This window comes from Myotis yumanensis, unplaced genomic scaffold (assembly GCF_028538775.1).
Source record: "Myotis yumanensis isolate MYYU_CA2020_CCGP unplaced genomic scaffold, mMyoYum1.0.hap1 SCAF_19, whole genome shotgun sequence".
NCBI lineage: Eukaryota > Metazoa > Chordata > Mammalia > Chiroptera > Vespertilionidae > Myotis > Myotis yumanensis.
In genome coordinates, this window is record NW_027223770.1 from 3,753,534 (window position 1) to 3,770,776 (window position 17,243).

Below are 17,243 nucleotides of genomic sequence, written 5' to 3' on the forward strand. Positions count from 1 at the left end.
GATGACGGCGCCCAGAGGTTCCATGAGCGATGAGGAGAGTAGCAGCGGCGGCAGCGATGCCGAGGAGCTGGCGCGGTGCCGCGAGGCGGCGGTGCCGGCCTGGGGCGTGGGGCAGCGCCCGAGAGGCCCGGAGAAGAAAAGAGCCGGTAGGGGCTGGGTCTGAGCCGTCTGGCCGGGGCCGAGAGGGTGGCTGGTGGGAAGGAGACTGCGGGACTCGACTTCTTTCCGAGAGCTCCAGGCACTGGATGTGGGTCGTTTCATGGTCCCATTCGGGGAAACTGAGGCACCCGAATGCCTCTTGACTCAGCTCCCTTGGGCGTCACACCGGAAGCCGCCGCCGCCCCGAAATGACTGCGGCAGCCGCTTTCTGGACTCGCACCCACCCCTCCTCCGCCTGCAGCGCGTTTCCACGCCCCGGGGCTGCCGGGGAGCCTCCAACACACAGCTCTGACCGCGACGCCCTGGTGTCGCGGGAAAAGTCCAAAGCTCACCTTGGGGCCACCTGATCACAATCCAGAGGTGCATGATTTGGGATGGGGAAGGCATTTCGTCTTTACTTTCATAACCTCTCTGAAATTTAGCATCCCTTCCCATCTTTCCTGTGAGCAACAAGCCGCAGTAGCTTTGACAATACCTGTTACTTTGTCCTGTCGAAAGTCACAGATTTTCATATCCCATTACAATCTTTGCAGATAAATGTTGGAAAAAATAATTTACATTCATTCCTACTTTAAAGTTACAATAACTTTTAAACCCTAGAGCTAAAGAATCTCTAGCCCAGGTGGCGGGGCTCAGTGGTTGATCTTCCTTCCACTCATGAACCAGGAGGTCACAGTTCGATTTCTGGTCAGGGCACATGGTGGGTTGCGGACTGATCCCCAGTAGGGGGCGTGCTGGACGTAGCCCATCAATGATTCTCATTATTGATGTTTCTATCTGTCCCTTCCCTCTCTGAAATCAATTAAAAAATATATATATATATATATTTAAAAGAATCTCTAGGTCTTATTTAATGCATTAAAAAGGAAGCACACATAATAGTATGCCAGGTTTGGTTTTTTTACTGTTATGGTAACTGAATTTCAACATAATTGTGTGTTTTTTGTAATCCTATGTGTGTGTGTGTTTAATATATTTTTATTGATTTCAGAGAGGAAGGGAGAAGGGAGAGAGAGATAGAAACATCAATGATGAGAGAGAATCATTGATCAGCTGCCTCCTGCACGCCCCCTATTGGGAATGTAGCCAGCAACCTGGGCATGTGCCCTTGACCGGAATTGAACCTGGGACCCTTCAGTTTGCACGCCGAGGCTCTATCCACTGAGCCAAACCACCTAGGGCCTATGTGTTTTATTTTATTCATTTAAAACATTATTCTGAGAAGGGATCCAAGCTATACAGACTGCCAGAGCAGGCCATGGTACAGCATGGTTTAAAACCTACTTTTGCCCAGCTGGCATGGCTCAGTGGTTAAGGGTTGACCTGTACTGATAAACCAGGAGGTCACTGTTCGATTCCCGGTCAGGGCACATACCTAGGTTTTGGGCTTGATCCCCAGTGTGGGGTGTGCAGGAGGCAACCGATCAGTGATTTTCTTTCATCATTGATGTTTCTATCTCTCCCTCTCCCTTCCTCTTTGAAATCAATAAAAATATATTTTAAAATAAAATAAAATAAATAAATAAACCCCCTGCTTTTGGCTTAGCTGGTTTGGCTCAGTGGATAGAGGGTCGGCCGGTGGACTGAAGGGTCTTGGGTTCAATTCCAGTCAAGGGCACATGCCTCTGCCTCTACCAATTGACGTGTTTATCTCTGCTTCGCTCCCTCCCATTCTCTCTCAAAATCAATGGAAAAATATCCTCAGGTGAGGAGTAAAAATAAATAAAATAAAAATAAAACCCCTGCTTTTGTTCAAAGGACTTATAAGCCCTTTTTTAATCCATTCCCTGCCTGTTTCTCCTTTCTTGCTGTCCTGCCACACTGCACTTCCCATAGGTAGGCTCCTGCCTCCCTCCCCTGACTTGTTTTCTTTCCCTATACTTATTATTAATTATACTAATAAGGCCCGGTGCACGAAATTCATGCACTGGGGGGTGGGTTCCTCAGCCTGGCCTGCGCCCTCTCGTAGTCCAGGACCCATCGGGGGATGTCTGCCTGCCAGCAGTTGGACATTCCTCTTGCAGTCTGCTTGCTGCTCCTTAGTCCTGCCACTGCTGCTGCGCTCGCCAGCCGTGAGCCCAGCTTTTGGCTGAGTGACACTCCCCCTGCGGGAGCACACTGACCACAAGGGGCAGCTCCTGAATTGAGTGTCTGCCCCCTGGTGGTCAGTGCACATCATAGTGACTGGTTATTCTGGTTGTTCTGCCATAATGATCGCTTAGGCTTTTATTACATAGACTAGAGGCCCAGTGCACAAAAATTTGTGCACTCGGGGCGGGGGGGGGGGGGGTCCCCCAGCCCGGCCTGTGCCCTCTCGAAGTCTGGGACCCCTCGGGAGATAACAACCTGCTGGCTTAGGCCTGCTCCCGGGTGGCAGAGGGCAGGCCCAATTCCTAAGTGCAGCCTCTGGTCGGGCTCAGAGCAGGGCCGAATGGGGAGTTGGGGCGCCGCACCATCATGCACAGAGCAGGCGGATCGGGAGGTTGCAATGCCACCCTCAGTCACGCTCAGGGTAGGGCCAATTGGGGGGTTGGGGCACCGCCCCCTGTCACACTCAAGGCAGGGTCGATGGGGAGGTTGCGGCGCCACCCCCTGTCACGCACAGAGCAGGGCCCATCAGGGGGTTGGGGTGCTGCCCCCTGTCACGCAGAGCAGGGCCCATCAGGGGTGTTGGGGCTCCGTACCCTGTCACGCACAGAGCAGGGCTGATCAGGGGGTTGAGGAGCTCCCCGCTGTCACTCACAGAGTAGGGCCGATAGGGGAGTTGGGGCACCGCCCCCTGTCACACACAGAGCAGGGCCGATCAGGGGGTTGGGGCACTGCCCCTGTCACTCACAGAGCTGGGCGGATCAGGGGGTTGGGGCGCTGCACCCTGTCACACTCAGGGCAGGGCCAATGGGGAGGTTATGGCTCTACCCTGTCACACACAGAGCAAGGCCCGTGGAGGGGGGTTGGGGTGCCACCCTCTATCACCCACAGAGCAGGGCCGATCAGGGGGTTGGGGCGCCGCCACTGTCACACTAGGGGCAGGGCCGATGGAGAGGTTATGGCTCTACCCTGTCACACACAGAGCAGGGCCTGTGGCGGGGGCGAGGGGGCGGGGTTTGGGGCGCCACACCCTGTCACACACAGAGCAGGGCGGATAAGGGGGTTGGTGCGCTGCACCCTGTCAAACACAGAGCCGCAGGGCAATCAGGAGATTGGGGAGCTCCCCCCTATCAGGCACAGAGCAGGGCAGATAGGGAGGTTGTGGCCCCGCCCCTGTCACACACAGAGCCACAGGGCGATCAGGGGTTTTGGGCGCTGCCCCCTGTCACGCTGATCCCAGTGCCGGGAGCCTCGCTGCTCCACTGATCCCGGTGCTGGGAGGCATATTACCCTTTTACTATATAGGATAGAGGCCTGGTTCACAGGTGGGAGCCGGCTGGTTTGCCCTGAAGGGTGTCCTGGATCAGGGTGGGGGTCCCCACTGGGGTGCCTGGCCAGTCTGGGTGAGGGGCTGAGGGCTGTTTTCCGGAAGCGAGTGACTGAAGCTTCCAACCGCTCCTTGTTTTCTTTTTTTTAATTTTTATTCTGGGCCAGCTTTAGCTCTGAGGCCTCGCTGCTGAAAACATCGATACAATGTTGCTAAAGCTCGGCTGACTGAAAGCCGGTTTCTGGGCTTTTGTTTAGCTTCTTATTTGCAACATAGTAGATAGTTGCTTAGAGTTGCAACTGAGAGGCCGGAAAGTGAGGCGGGGAACGTTGGCTTCCTCCTTCACTGCAGCAAGCAAGCCTCATGTTTGCTTCCAGCTGCCTGGCTGCCGGCCGCCATCTTGGCTGACAGTTAATTTGCATATATACTCACTGATTAGCCAATGAAAAGGGTAGCGGTCGTACGCTAATTACCATGTTTCTCTTTTATTAGTGTAGATATATGTATATATCTTATCTAATAAAGAGGGAATATGCTAATTTGACCCTCACTGTCACAAAGATGGCAGTGCTCACAGCCAGTAAGGAGGGAATATGCTAATTGACTGTCCCACCCTCAAAAGATGGTGGCGCCCACAGCCACAAGATGGCCGGCAGGGGCGGGCAGTTGGGGGCGATCGGGCCGGCAGGGGAGCAGTTAGGTGTCAATCAGGCTGGCAGGGGAGTGGTTAGGGGGTGATCAGGCTGGCAGGCAGAAGCAGTTAGGGACAGGCAGGCAGGCAAGCAGTTGGGAGCCAGCAGTCCTGGATTGTGAGAGGGATCCCAGATTGGTAAGGGTGCAGGCTGGGCTGAGGGACCCCCCCTCGCCCCCCCCGCACAAATTTCGTGCACTGGGACTCTAGTATGAATATAAATAATTGTGGGGTTTTTGTGTCATCTGCCCAGTGGAGATAATGGTGACCCCTGTAATGGGATTGTTGGGAAGAGTCAATGAGTTATACATGTAAATCACTTAAAATCATGTGTGGCATACAACAGATGTTGTCATTTCCTCTATAAATACCTCAGTTTTCATTATTTCCACAGATGCTGCAAATAATCAGTTGCCAACTACCCAGCCGAGCCTCAGGTACTACGCACTTTGGGTTCAGGTTCATACATTCATTTAACAAATATTTCCCCTGCAATATGTCAGTGCTGGGTTAAGTCATGGGATAACAGGGTGAATGAGACACATGTAGTCCCTGCCTGCATGGGGGCAGCTTCTGAGCTGGCAGAAAGTGAGGTCCTTCTGTGTGTTGTAGGCATAAGGTGGATGAGCACGAACAAGATGGCAATGAGCTTCAGACCACCCCCGAATTCCGAGCCTACGTAGCCAAGAAGCTGGGAGACCTGCTGGACAGGTAACCGGAAGCGTACCTTCTCTCCCCACCCCCAGTAATAGGAACAGTAGGGCTCATATTGGCTGGGAGGTCATCGTGCGCAAGTCGGCCCCTGTGGCAAGCGCATGGCATACGTCACCTCGTTGCATTCAGAACCACCTGGCCACGCAGGTCCTGTCGTTCTCTAGATGAGGAGACAGAGGCTCTTCGTGAGAAGCAGCGTTTGCTGGAGTCACAGAGAGGAAGGAGCAGATCTGGGACTCAAACTCAGGTGTGTTTGACTCCAAAGGCCTTGATTTTTTTTTTTTTAATATATTTTTATTGATTTCAGAGAGGAAGAGAGAGAGAGAAAGAGAGATAGAAACATCAATGATGAGAGAGAATCATTGATTGGCTGCCTCCTGCACATCCCCTGCTGGGGATCAAGCCCGCAACCCGGCATGTGCCCTTGATCAGAATCAAACCTTGGACCTTTCAGTCTGCAGGCTGACACTATCCACTGAGCCAAACCAGCTAGGGCCTTGCTCTTAAGCTCTGTGTTGTCCTGCTTCCATGGGACAAGAAGCACCACAGAAGCAAGAGCCCATTCACAAAAGGGCAAGGGACAGACAGAATTACTGTGTGGACCCTTTCCGTATATCAGGCACTGTGCCAGTTCTCTGTCTTACATTTGAGAATCTACACTAATAAAAGACAAAGATGCAAATTGACCATACCTTTGCTATGCCTTAAGCCATGCCCACCAGCCAATCAGAGCGACTATATGCAAATTAACCCAACCAAGATGGCAGCCAGCAGCCACGGAGCTGGAGCAAGCAGGAGGCTTGGTTGCCCCAATGATGGAGGAAGCCAAGCTTCCCACCTGCCGAGACCCTGAGCTCCACTCAAAGCAACAAAGTTTCAATTATAGAAGGTAAATAAACCCCAGAAACCTGCTTTCAGCCGGCTGTGGCCACGGAGCTGGAGCGAGCAGGAGGCTTCCCTCCCGCCCGCCTTGGCTGGCTCTGGGCTCCTCTTAAGGCTACAAAGTTTCAATTATAAAAGGTAAATAAATCCCAGAATAAAAAGAAAAAAAGGAAAGGCTGGGAGCTTCTGTCACTGGGGGGCTTGGCCAGCCTGAAAATAGCCCTCAGCCCCTCCCCTCACCTAGACTGGCCAGGCACCCCAATGAGGACCCCCCCACCCTAAAGGGGGTGTAGCCAGCCTGAAAACAGCCATCAGCCCCTCACCCAGGCTGGCCAAACCTCCATGGGGTGAGGGTCCCCACTGTGGGGGGGCTTGACCAGCCTGCAAACAGCCACCAGCCCCTCACCCAGGCTGGCCAGGCACCCCAGCGGGACCACCACCCTGATCCGGGACACCCTTCAGGGCAAGCTAGCCAGCCCCCACCCATGCACCAGGCCTCTATCCTATATAATAAAAGGGTAATATGCAAACTGACCCTAACAGCAGAATGACTGGGAATGACTGGTCACTATGACACACACTGACCACCAGGGGGCAGATGCTCAATGCAGGAGCTGCCCTCTGGTGGTCAGTGCGCTCCCACAGGGGGAGCTCTGCTCAGCCACAAGCCAGGCTGACGGCTGCCAGTACAGGGGTGGTGGTGGGAGCCTCTCCTGCCTCCTCAGCAGCGCTAAGGATGTCTGCTGCAGCTTAGGCCTGCTCCCCGCTGACAAGTGGACTTCCCCCGAGGGCTGCCGGGCTGCCAGAGGGATGTCTGACTACCAGCTTAGGCCCAATCCCCCAGGGAGCGGGCCTAAGCCAGCAGGTGGACATCCTCCAAGGGGTCCCAGACTGCAAGAGGGCATAGGCTGGGCTGAGGGACCCCCCCCGCCCAGTGCACAAATTTTGTGCACTGGGCCTCTAGTATAATTTACAAAGATCTAGGTCAGCATTTTTAAAATAGGCACCAAGGAATACTAGTCCAAAGTGTGACTAGAAAAAAAAGACCTAACAACAAGGAAGTCTGCATACCCCCGTGTGCCCTTGCAGTAAACCGACCTGTGTAACTTTGTTCAGCCCAGGAGTGTCTAGACTCATTTGGCTACAGTGCCTTCGTTTGGTGGACGACTGATCATGTAACATAGGACATGTTTCTGGATGCGCTGGTCTAGATCCATTCCTGATTGACAGAGCAGGTTTTGAAAGGGAGGTGAGGATGTTCAAGCCAGAGTCCTTCACTTTGAAGTAGGTACCAAAAAGGACAACTGAGCCCTCCCCAGGTGTAAACCAACTGCTCTTCTGAGACGGAATGCTGGACCACAACTCAGCAACCTGAACACCATGACCAGGGCCAGCCCCAGACTCGAGAATGTGGGAAACGTGTTTAGGAAGGTCATTTGGCACTTCAGCCTGTGAAAGCAGTATTTCCTTGTGACTGTTTGGCTTCAGGGTATTCAAGGCCCACCTGGCGCTATGGAAAGCCCCAGGGGAAACCCAGCAGATGCTGGTCAAGCAGCGTCAGAATATTCCCTGCGGAGTTTTTGTTTGTCCCTTGTGTGAGATCAGGGTTTCTCAGCCTTGGCAGTATTGACGTTTGGACTGGGTGGTTCTTGGTGTGGGACTGTTCTGTGCATTGTAGGGTGGTCAACAACATGCCTGGCCTCTACCCACTAGGTCCTTGTAGCATTTCCCCCAGCAGTTATGACAACCAAAAATGTCGACAGACATTGCCAAATATTCCAAGGGACCAACATCGAACCATTTTGTTAAGATGCCGGACCAGTTGCCCTGACTGGTTTGGCTTAGCGGAGAGAGCGTCAGCCTGTGGACTGAAGGGTCCCGGGTTCGATCCCGGTCAAGGGCATGTACCTTGGTTGCGGGCACATCCCCAATGGGGGGTGTGCAGGAGGCAGCTGATCAATGTTTCTCTCTCATCGATGCTTCTAACTCTCTATCCTTTCCCTTCCTCTCTGTAAAAAATGCAATAAAATATATTTAAAAAAAAAAAAAAAAGATGCCGGATCAGTCAGGCATGGGTGGCGTCGTCTCCAGTTCCTCTTCCCGGCTGACTTCCTGGGGATGCCTCTGGAATGTGTGGAAGGCAGTTAGGAGCAAGCACCCGGCATGCTGCTGTGTCTGCTGAGAGGACGTGCTGAGAGCGTTGTTCTCCGTAGGGCACAGTGACCTCTGTCAGCATCACCAGAGACAGGCGTCCTGGTCTCCAGCTCTCCCTGCTCTGCTTCTGGAGAGAGGGTTTATTTTTGGTAGAGGGCCTGTGGAACTTACTGCTTATCATGATGACAGTAATCGTCATCACAGGGACCATTCACTGAGTTGCTGCTTGTGGCCAGGCTCTGTGCTAAGGGCTTGATATCCATTATCTCATTTGCTCCTGTGGCAATCCAAAGAGGTGGGGGCTCCCAGTGTACAGATGGGTAACAGGCTCAGAGAGATGAAGTCATTTGCCAAAAGGGACACAACTAATAAGTGACAAAGCCAGGATTCAAAACCCAGGTCTCTGAAGTCTAAGGCCAATGGATTGTATCAATGTCAGTTACTATTGAACTGCAGTTACAATGTTACCATAGGGAGAAACTGGATGAAGAGTATATGGAATCTTGGCCTGGCCAGTGTTGGTAAGTGGTTAGTGTACCAGACTGAGCACTGAAGGGTCATGGTTTGTTTTTTTGTTTTTTTAAATATATTTTATTGATTTTTACAGAGAGGAAGGGAGAGGAACAGAGAGTTAGAAACATCGATGAGAGAGAAACATCGATCAGCTGCCTCTTGCACATCTCCTACTGGGAATGTGCCCACAACCAAGGTACATGCCCTTGACCAGAATCGAACCTGGGACCCTTCAGTCCGCAGGTCGATGCTCTATCCACTGAGCCAAACCGATCAGGGCTGAAGGGTCATGGTTTTGATTCCCGGTCAAGGGCACATACCTGGTTGCAGGTTCTATCCCTAGCTCTGGTCAGGGCTTATGCAGGAGGCAGCCAATCAGTGTGACTCTCTCACATTGATGTTTCTCTCTCTCCCTCTCTCCCCCTCCCCTTCCCTATCTCCTCCTCCTCTCTCCTCCTCTTCTCTCCTTTCTCCTCTTTTCTCCCCCCCCCTTCCACTCTCTCTAAATATCAATGGAAAAAATATCTTCTGGTGAGGATTAAAAAACAAAAACAAAAGAGTATATGGAATCTCTCTGTATTATTTCTTGGAACTGCTTATCAATCTACAGTTATCTCAAAAAAAATTTTTAAATTAAAATTGAAAAAGACAACAACAAAAAGCAAGTGTTATAGGACTTCCTCGCTACACTTTGACTATTTCTGTCTCTTGGTGTTTATTTTCTCTTAGCCCTGTTTGAAATTGTATTTATTTTGTTGTGCTATGACTATCTTAAAAATCCTCAGCGTTTTCTGGGATAAAGTGGGGCTTAAACAAATGAAGCCCTGCAGTTTGAGTGGCAGCAGCTGCTCAGCAGGTTATAGCTGTGGGTGTTAGCTTTCTTCAGGCCAGTGTGCTGTCTGCTTTTACATTTAAGACTGCATGCCCCATCCCCTACACTTAAAAAAAAAATAAAAAATGGGGCCGAAACCGGTTTGGCTCAGTGGATAGAGCGTCGGCCTGCGGACTGAAAGGTCCCAGGTTCAATTCCGGTCAAGGGCATGTACCTTGGTTGTGGGCACATTCCCAGTAGGAAATGTGCAAGAGGCAGCTGATCGATGTTTCTCTCTCATCGATGTTTCTAACTCTCTGTCTCTCTCCCTTCCTCTCTGTAAAAAATCAATAAAAAAAAAAATATTAAAAAAAAATGGTGTTAATTTTTTGAAAAAGATTTTGTTAGTATCCCAAATTTCATCCTAAATCAACCATCTCATCTTCCCTTAGCTCCATTACCATCTCAGAAGCTGTGAAGGAACCAACAAAGGCTGAGGTACAGAAAGCCACCCCAGAGGATGATGGTGAGTAGTCATCTTCCATCTCTATATATAAAAGGCTAATGTGCAAAGTGTCCCCTTGGGAGTTCGACCGGGAGACCGGAGTTTGATCGCTTGCGATGACATGCGCTGACCACCAGGGGGTGGTGCAGAATGAAAGAAGGCCCCTGCTGGCAGCTGGAAGGCCCCATCAGCCCTCATTGCCGGCCAGGCCTAGGGACCCTACCCGTGCACGAATTTTGTGCACCAGGCCTCTAGTACAGTTAATATCAGCTGTCATTTAGTAAGCACCTATCATATGTCTGGAACTAGGAAATAGTTTTGGTGTATTACCCTCTGTCATCCGTGCATCTGCTCTGAGGCAGGTATGATGATACCCCCTTTTACCCCCTTACTGGGGGGGGGGGGGACTGTAAGGATGGCTGAGGCTCTCAGGAATGAAGGCCCTTGCCTGAGGTGACCACGTCTGTCTAACCCTGAGCAGAGCTCCCACCACCACACTGCACAGCCTCTCCCGTCCGAGTCTGTGTGTCCCGTGTCAGGCTCATTGCCACTTTGGAAGCTGCCTTAGGCAGGAGGCTCAACTGCTGAGTCCCAAACGCCGCTGAGGGCGTGCTGGCCTGTTTGGCCGCTGGCGCCTCAGCACCCCGTCCTGTGGCTCCAGCGTCGTCAGCAGGCCCCTCCACACATTGGCGCCCTTTTGTGCTTAGACGGGAGTGATTCCTGGGTCTTTGCCTCTGGACTAGGTGCTCGCTGAGGGCAGAGGCAGGGCACCCTTGGTGCCTGGAGGAGAGGTGGGCCCTGGCAGTGCTGACTCTGCCCCTTTGGGGTTTAGGCTTCCGCCTCTTCTTCACCTCCGTCCCTGAAGGCCCTGAGGAGACAGCTGCTCCCCAGCTCCGCCGAAAGCGACTGCCTTCCCGCTCCAGGTGAGATCGCACCCCTCTCCTCAAGTCCCCTCGGTTTTGCTCATCTTCCGGGTTGGCCAGTGTCTGAGGGTAGCCAGGCAGATCGGTGCGGTCCCGGCCAAGAAGGAGCCGTCAGGCAGCTCGAGAAATAGTACCCTCCGTGGGGGGCGACACACTCAGCGGGGGCTGGCTTTGGAGGGTTACTGCTTTTGAGCACCCATCATGTGCCAGACGCCTCACTCCTTGGACATCCTAGTGAGGCCTGGGCTCAGTGAAGATCCCCATTTTATAGATGAAGACACTGAGGGTCAGAGAGGTTATTGAATGAGCTCACATAGCCAGGAAGCAGAGAAGCAGTATTGGAACCCAGGTCTGCCTCACTCCCGAGCGCCGGAGCTCTCTACCTGCCGCCCACTCCCCGTGGGCGCTTTCTGGGGCAGCTTTGGGCTCAGCCCCAGCCCCAGCTGACCCAGACTGCCCTCTCCCTGCAGCAGTGAGGACAGTGATGAGGAGTGGCAGCGGTGCCAGGAGGCAGCCGTGTCAGCCTCTGCCATTCTGCAGGAGTCCGCCATCCATGGTCCTGTCGAGGTGGAAAAAGAAGCAAAGAAGAAGAAAAGGAAGTTGAAAAAGAAAGCCAAGAAGGAGGCCAGCACAGACTTGACCACAGCCACCACCATCACAAGCAAGGCCACAGCCGGGAAGCAGGGAAAGGAGTCAGCCAAGCTCAACGGAGACCTTGTGTCACTTGGAACCAAAAAGAAGAAAAGGAAGAAAAAGGCAAAGAGGGCCATTGAGGCTTCCCCATTCCCACCATCGAAGAGCGCAGCAGCCGCGTCTGCACACTGACCAGGTGCAGGGCGGGCCCAGCTAGTCCCAGGGATGAGATGCCCACTGGGATGAGGCATTTCCAGGTGCTGCCTCCCTCTCCACGTTCAGGGACTTGGCTGTAAGTCCAGACTCTGCCCATGAATGGGGCTTGCCCAAGAGTCGGGGCAAAGCCTTGGTTGTAGAGTGAGAAGCCTCAGCAAGGTCTGCCCTCCTGTGCTCCCACTTGGGCTGGGGCAGACCTGTGGTACCAGAACGTTCCGTGGTCCCGGAAGAAGGAGCCTTCCAGCTAGTCAAGGCTGATAGCTGAGCGGTGACGCTTCCATCTCCCCAGGGCTGTCGGAGGAGGTGAGTGAAGGGAGACCCACCCTCCTCCTCAGCCTGGTGGGGGAGACAGTCTTAAGAAAATGAGGGAAGAGGTCCCTGAGGTGTCAAGGCCCAAGGAGTTTGTGCTTCTCCCCTATGCCCTATGACTGGATATAACATTGTCTGAAAAAGAAGGAGAGATTTCCCCCCTCATTTTCCAGAAGTTTCTCTACATTTGTGAACATACCACGATCATATCCCAACCAGATTATTGAAAATTAAGGGTCAGACCCAGCACGGAACTGATTGGGTGCTGCCTCCAGCAGTGCTGAATGCTGATGAGACATTTTAAATCAGCACCACACAGGAGGGTCCCTGCCCCTGCTGCAGGCTAGCGAAGTGCCACAGGCCTTGTGGACTGGGCTTCATGCACGAGGCCTATTCAAGGAGCAGGAGGCCAAGGTTAAGGTAAAATTCTGGCATCGTCACATAGATTCGGCAGAGCAAGAACGACAGGTGGCCCCTGAGAGTCTGCGTGTGTTGGACCCATCTCTTCTCTGGCTCCTGGCCCACCTCCGCCTCCCTCTGCCTGCCCAGCCCCATTGGGTGATGGGGGAGGGGGACAAGCAAGAAGTTTCCAGTATGTTCCTCGTTTACTTTATTAAAAGTTAAATAATGTACAGGCTCGTTTTTAGCTGGCTGCCAGCTGCAGGGGATGCAGCTCTTCATGGTCCCAGGATGGAGGTGGTCTAAAGCAGCGTCGCCAACTGGTGGTCTGTGAGGTCCGAAAGGTTGGCGACTGCTGGTCTAAAGGGCCCGGGTCTCGCAGCAGCCTCAGAGGGGAGGTCGCAGGAGCCCGGGGACACGGCACCTTGTTCCTCAGGTGGTACTCGGGCTCTTCGGGGCTGCATCTGCCCGGACCGCCTCATCCCCCAGGCCCCAGGCTTCCAGGCCTCAGGCTTGTCCACACAGGTGACTCCTCTCTGCTGGTCTCGCCTTTCTCTTCTCCCTCTGGGCACCTCTATTCTGCCAGCTGCTCAGGCCCTGCTGCCTTCTGAGCTCAGCAGCTTCTCCTCCAAACCAGGGGAGGGTCTGCAGGGCCCCAGAGGCCAGAGGAGCCGCTGCCCCAGGACTTAGCACGAGGCACAGAGTTGCAAGGCTCCACAGGAGCGAGGACACTTCCTAGCCTTGGGGGCTTTTCAACAGAGGCAAGATACCAGGCTGGCACCGGAAGGCATGATGCTCGGTAACAAACGTGGTCACAGGGTCCAGGGAGGGGGAAGCTGAGAGCCCTGCTGCCTTCGTTCGCTTGAGCTCCTCGAGGGCTGCCCCTCGGAATGCTGATGTGAATGGGGGCTGGGTGGGAACAAATGGGCAGATGGGTTAATTGCAGGAAGGGGGCAGGTGGAGTGGCCTGGACAGGGCGTAGGTGACAGGATGGTCTAAGGCCTCTCAGAGCTCAGTGAGGCCCAGCTGCACAGGCTTGTGTCCTGAGAAGTGACTGCCAGAGCTCCTTTGGGAGTGCTGGGGCTCTCCAGAGGCCCAGGCTGGCCGTGCCGGAGTCCAGAGTCTGTCCCCTCTTTTCTAAGTGACAGGATTTACCAGGAGCAGCAGGGACAGTCCCGTCCTGCCAGGAGCAGGCTCCGCTTCCCAGCTCTCCACAGTCCCCTTGTGCGCGGAGGCAGTCCTCGGGTGGGGGCACCTCAGAGCCCTCCCTCTCTGACGCTGGCCAAGCTGGGTGGGGCCGAGGCCCAGTTGTCTAGGGAAGGGCAGCAGCTCCGTAGTAGCAGATGTTTGCAGGCTCAGATGCCCTGGTCACCCCCCAAGTCGCTGGGCAGGCTTCAGGTGCCAGCCCCTGGGAGGTGGTTGCCATGGTTACTGGGAAGAAGAGGCCATCTGCGTGGAGATGAAGGTCTCGATGACGCTGTGGTTGGATGGCAGCAGGTGGCTGTGGCCATTGGTGGATTCGGAGCTCTGGTACAACACCAGGCTGCTGGAGGACACTGCAGAGGCAAAGGAAGCTGCTGGCTGCCCACCATGCCCATCCTGACCCCTCCCACTCATCCCTGAGGCACTGGGGGTGGGGGAGGTGGGCCCTTGTCTTATTGACCCCCAGCAGGCTCTGGGGCCACCCAGGGAGTGGCCTTCTCAACATTTTAGTGGAAATGTTAGAGAAGCGCTGGTGACATGGTGAGGTGGTTAGTGTTACGTGTCAGCTTGGCTAGGCTGTAGTGTCCAGTCTTTGACCCAAAGACTCATCGAGTGTTGCTGTGAAGGTGTTTTGTAGATGTGCTTAACACCTACAGTCAGTTGACTTCAGTAAAGACGTCCCTCAGTACTGTGGGTGGGCCTTCTCCCATCAGGGGAGGCCTTAAGAGCAAAGCTGCGATTTCCCAGGGAAGGATTCCACCTCAGGATGCAGCATCAACTCCTGCCTGTATTGCCAAGCTGCCCAACAGCTTTTGGACTTGCTAGTTCCACAGTCACGTGAGCCAATTCCTTAAATAGGTATGTATCCTGTTGGTTCTGGCTTGGGAGAAGCCCAACAGATTCTGATGGTAAGAGAATGGGCTTTGAGCTTGGACCTGGGTTCAAGTCCTGGCCCTGCCACCTAGTAGCTGTCAGAGGCAAGGCCAAGTCCCTCACCTCCTTGAGTGTCTGCTTCTCATCTGTAAAATGACAGTTCCTCAGGTGGAGCGTGGAGCGTGGACCAGGAAGCCCTCCCTGCAGCCACCAGGGCCGACGGAGGAACCTGAGGCTCGGAAAGGGCAGCAACTTGCCCAAAGTTGCGCATTAGCAGGTGGCCGCCCCAGGCCTCAAAGCCTGGCACCCGGACTCGACAATGCCTGCTCTTCACCATGACCCTGTAGGGTGCAGACTTGGGTCTTAGGGGGATGGAAATAAATGGGTTGAGGGGGACATGGTGGCCTGAGCCCACACTCTGTTGCTATGTGGAAACACGAGTCCTTCCAATTTTCCAAAAGATGTCAGAAATCTGGATTTTTTTATGAAAAATCCTAATTTTTAAATGTTAGCAGTGATTCAAAGAATGCTAAACCCTGAACCACATCCACGTATCCATGAGCCACTTCTGGCCCACAACCAGCGCAGTTACTCCTCTTCCCACGACTTTGTCTCTTTTCCTCAACCCAGTCAATGAGATAGATTCTGTGAGATGTGCTCATTTCCCTGTGATTTCACACCCCTCTGGGCTCACTTCAGGGGAGCACATGGTGCCCTCCAAGATCTGCCTCATTACCCCCAACTCACAGTTTGCCCCACCGTTTTTGTGCCCAGGGCCATTTGGATATGACATTCGTGGGCCACACACAATTATCAACTTAAAAATTAGTCTGCTGTATTTGGTCAAATGTTTAACTCACGCCTAGTGCCTTGGCGGGGCCAGGCCAAATGATTTTGTGGGCCTTATCCTGCCTGCGGACCCGTCGTTCCCCACCCCCTATACACACCCAGCAGGGAGAGGCCGCTCACCTGGGGGGCTGGCGCTGAGCCTGTGGGAAGGCTGCAGGTGCTGGATGCCAGCAGGGTCCTGGCTGGGGATGTGAATGGTGGTGGCCTGAGATGCTGGCGTGTGAAGCCCAGACTCGCTGGAGGCCTCGGTGTCTGAGATGAAGACCTGGAGAACAGAGCCACCTTCTGAGACCCAGGGTGCTCTCTGAGGCGGGCCTGAGGGGGGCGGGGCAGGGCAGCCCTGGGCCTTACCTGCTTGGTGGGTGTGAGGCTGGCCAGGGCGCTCAGGTTGGTGGTGTCGGTGATGAGCATGGTCTGCAGGCCCGTGTGGGTGTACTGGGCCACCTCAGGCTTGTGGCTGTAAAGGGCTGGCCGGGAAGGAGAAGACAGAAGAGGGTACAGACGTGGCACCCTGGGCAGGGCTGGCCCCCTCCCAGGAGGGCCTCAGGGCTGGGTGCTCTGGGGAAGTGGGGTGTGAGGTCTGGGAAATGGCCTGATAGGGCCGTGGGGGGAGACTCAGGGCTGATTTCCAAAATGGAGCTCAGATACAGGGTTGGGACCCCCTCTCCCCAACTATAGGGGCCTGCTCAGCCCCTGCAGAGAGAACCCGGGAAAGGCCCAGATCCCACACCCAGCTCCGCCTGGCACCTGGAGACAACAGGTGTGAAAGCGAACAGGAGGCTAAACAGGCCTCAGAGGGGAAGGCCTTGCCCCTGTGAGGGGCAGCAGGGCGGAGGGCAGCATATTTCCATGGCCAGGGTGCCTCTGAAACGTAACCCAAATTTCACCTAATAGCCATCCCCACACAGACAGACACCAGTAAAAAAACTCACAGTCTCACCTTGACAGATAAAACCATAGCCACCCACATAACACACATAAATGCATGCACTCAATCAAATGCACACAGGAATACGCACACAGGGAGTATCATTGATCTGCCTCCTGTACGCCCCCTACTGGGGACCGAGCCCACAACCTGGGCATGTGCCCTTGACTGGAATTGAATCTGGACCCTTCAGTCCGCAGGCCAATGCTCTATCCACTGAGCCAAACCAGCCAGGGCTATTTAAGTCTTTATTGATCTATTTGGTGAAATTCTACTTTTTGCTGCAGAAATCATAGGGCTTGGTGCCAGTGTTAACCCCAAACGCTGCTGGGAGAGTTATGTAATCCATGGTATGTTCCCCATATTAACCTTTGAAAATCTGAACATAGTTAATTCTGAAATACATATGGCCCCAAGGGTTTAGAGAAAGACTGGCCTGCGTTCCCACATGTGGGCATACTCCTCAAATACTGATGAACACCTAGATGTGTTTCCACTCACACGTGCACACACATGGCCACACGTATTCACACATGGAGACACGTTCTGGCCACAGACACTCACCTGAGCCCCCTCAGAGCCCCCTCCATCACAAGCACTCACATTTGTATCAGACACACACACAGGCCGCAGTATCTGCGAGGTCCCCTCCCTGTGCTCACCGTGGGGGCTCTGCAGCTGGGCCATGGTGGCCATGAAGGGGTTCTGGGCCATGTGGCTCTGCACAGGGGACATGAGTGGCTGCTGGTAGGAAGGGTGCAGCGGCTGGGAGAACTGCACAGGCTGCAGGGTGGCCAGGCTACTGCCCATGCTGTTGATGACGGGCACACTCTGTGCCTGTGTGGAGGCCAAACCTGGAGCGGGAGGGGCAGGAGTCAGCCGGCCACCGTGTCCACTGCCTCCCCGGGCCCCCTGGGGCACCATCCCCCCTGCCTCCCAGAGCCAGTGGGCTGGGGGAGGAGGGGAGGCGGACGGAAATGCCTTTGCCCTAGGACCTGTCACTCCCCTTCTCTGAGCCTCTGGCTCATTATCTGGGCAGGAGGTGGGTCTGACTGGGTCCCTGGAG

General features: G+C 54.1%; 2 protein-coding genes across 7 annotated transcripts in view; one reads left to right on the forward strand and one right to left on the reverse strand.

Moving 5' to 3' along the window:
- On the forward strand, positions 1-12,557 carry CUNH12orf43 (chromosome unknown C12orf43 homolog). 5 transcript variants are annotated; one of them, XM_070400195.1, is made up of 7 exons: positions 1-146; positions 4,660-4,702; positions 4,878-4,976; positions 5,689-5,868; positions 9,792-9,865; positions 10,677-10,767; positions 11,238-12,557. In XM_070400195.1, the coding sequence occupies exons 1-7, from the start codon at positions 2-4 to the stop codon at positions 11,590-11,592; spliced, it is 987 nt and encodes a 328-aa protein (XP_070256296.1). In that variant the 5' UTR covers position 1; the 3' UTR covers positions 11,593-12,557. The 5 variants fall into 5 exon arrangements, with proteins under 5 accessions (XP_070256296.1, XP_070256297.1, XP_070256301.1 ...); XM_070400196.1 differs by having other exon boundaries at positions 11,241-12,557; XM_070400200.1 differs by having other exon boundaries at positions 11,308-11,458.
- HNF1A (HNF1 homeobox A) overlaps positions 12,519-17,243 on the reverse strand; it is a 15,884-nt gene continuing 11,159 nt past the window's right edge. Inside the window, exons 7-10 of one of the 2 annotated variants that reach the window (XM_070400193.1) lie at positions 16,840-17,031; positions 15,601-15,716; positions 15,370-15,514; positions 12,519-13,880 (exon numbers count right to left, since the gene is read on the reverse strand). In XM_070400193.1, coding sequence (XP_070256294.1) covers positions 13,753-13,880; positions 15,370-15,514; positions 15,601-15,716; positions 16,840-17,031 — 581 coding nt within the window. In that variant the 3' untranslated portion in view covers positions 12,519-13,752. Of the gene's footprint in view, positions 13,881-15,369; positions 15,717-16,839; positions 17,032-17,243 lie in introns of both variants that reach the window. The other variant, XM_070400194.1, reaches the window with a different exon arrangement.

Excerpts from the sequence above, each read along its gene's own strand:
- CUNH12orf43 (XM_070400195.1), top strand. The coding sequence starts at position 2 with ATGACGGCGCCCAGAGGTTCCATGAGCGATGAGGAGAGTAGCAGCGGC. Across the intron at positions 5,869-9,791 it reads CAAAGTTTCAATTATAGAAG|CTCCATTACCATCTCAGAAG; the intron begins GTAAATAAACCC and ends ATCTTCCCTTAG. Across the intron at positions 9,866-10,676 it reads AGCCACCCCAGAGGATGATG|GCTTCCGCCTCTTCTTCACC; the intron begins GTGAGTAGTCAT and ends TTTGGGGTTTAG.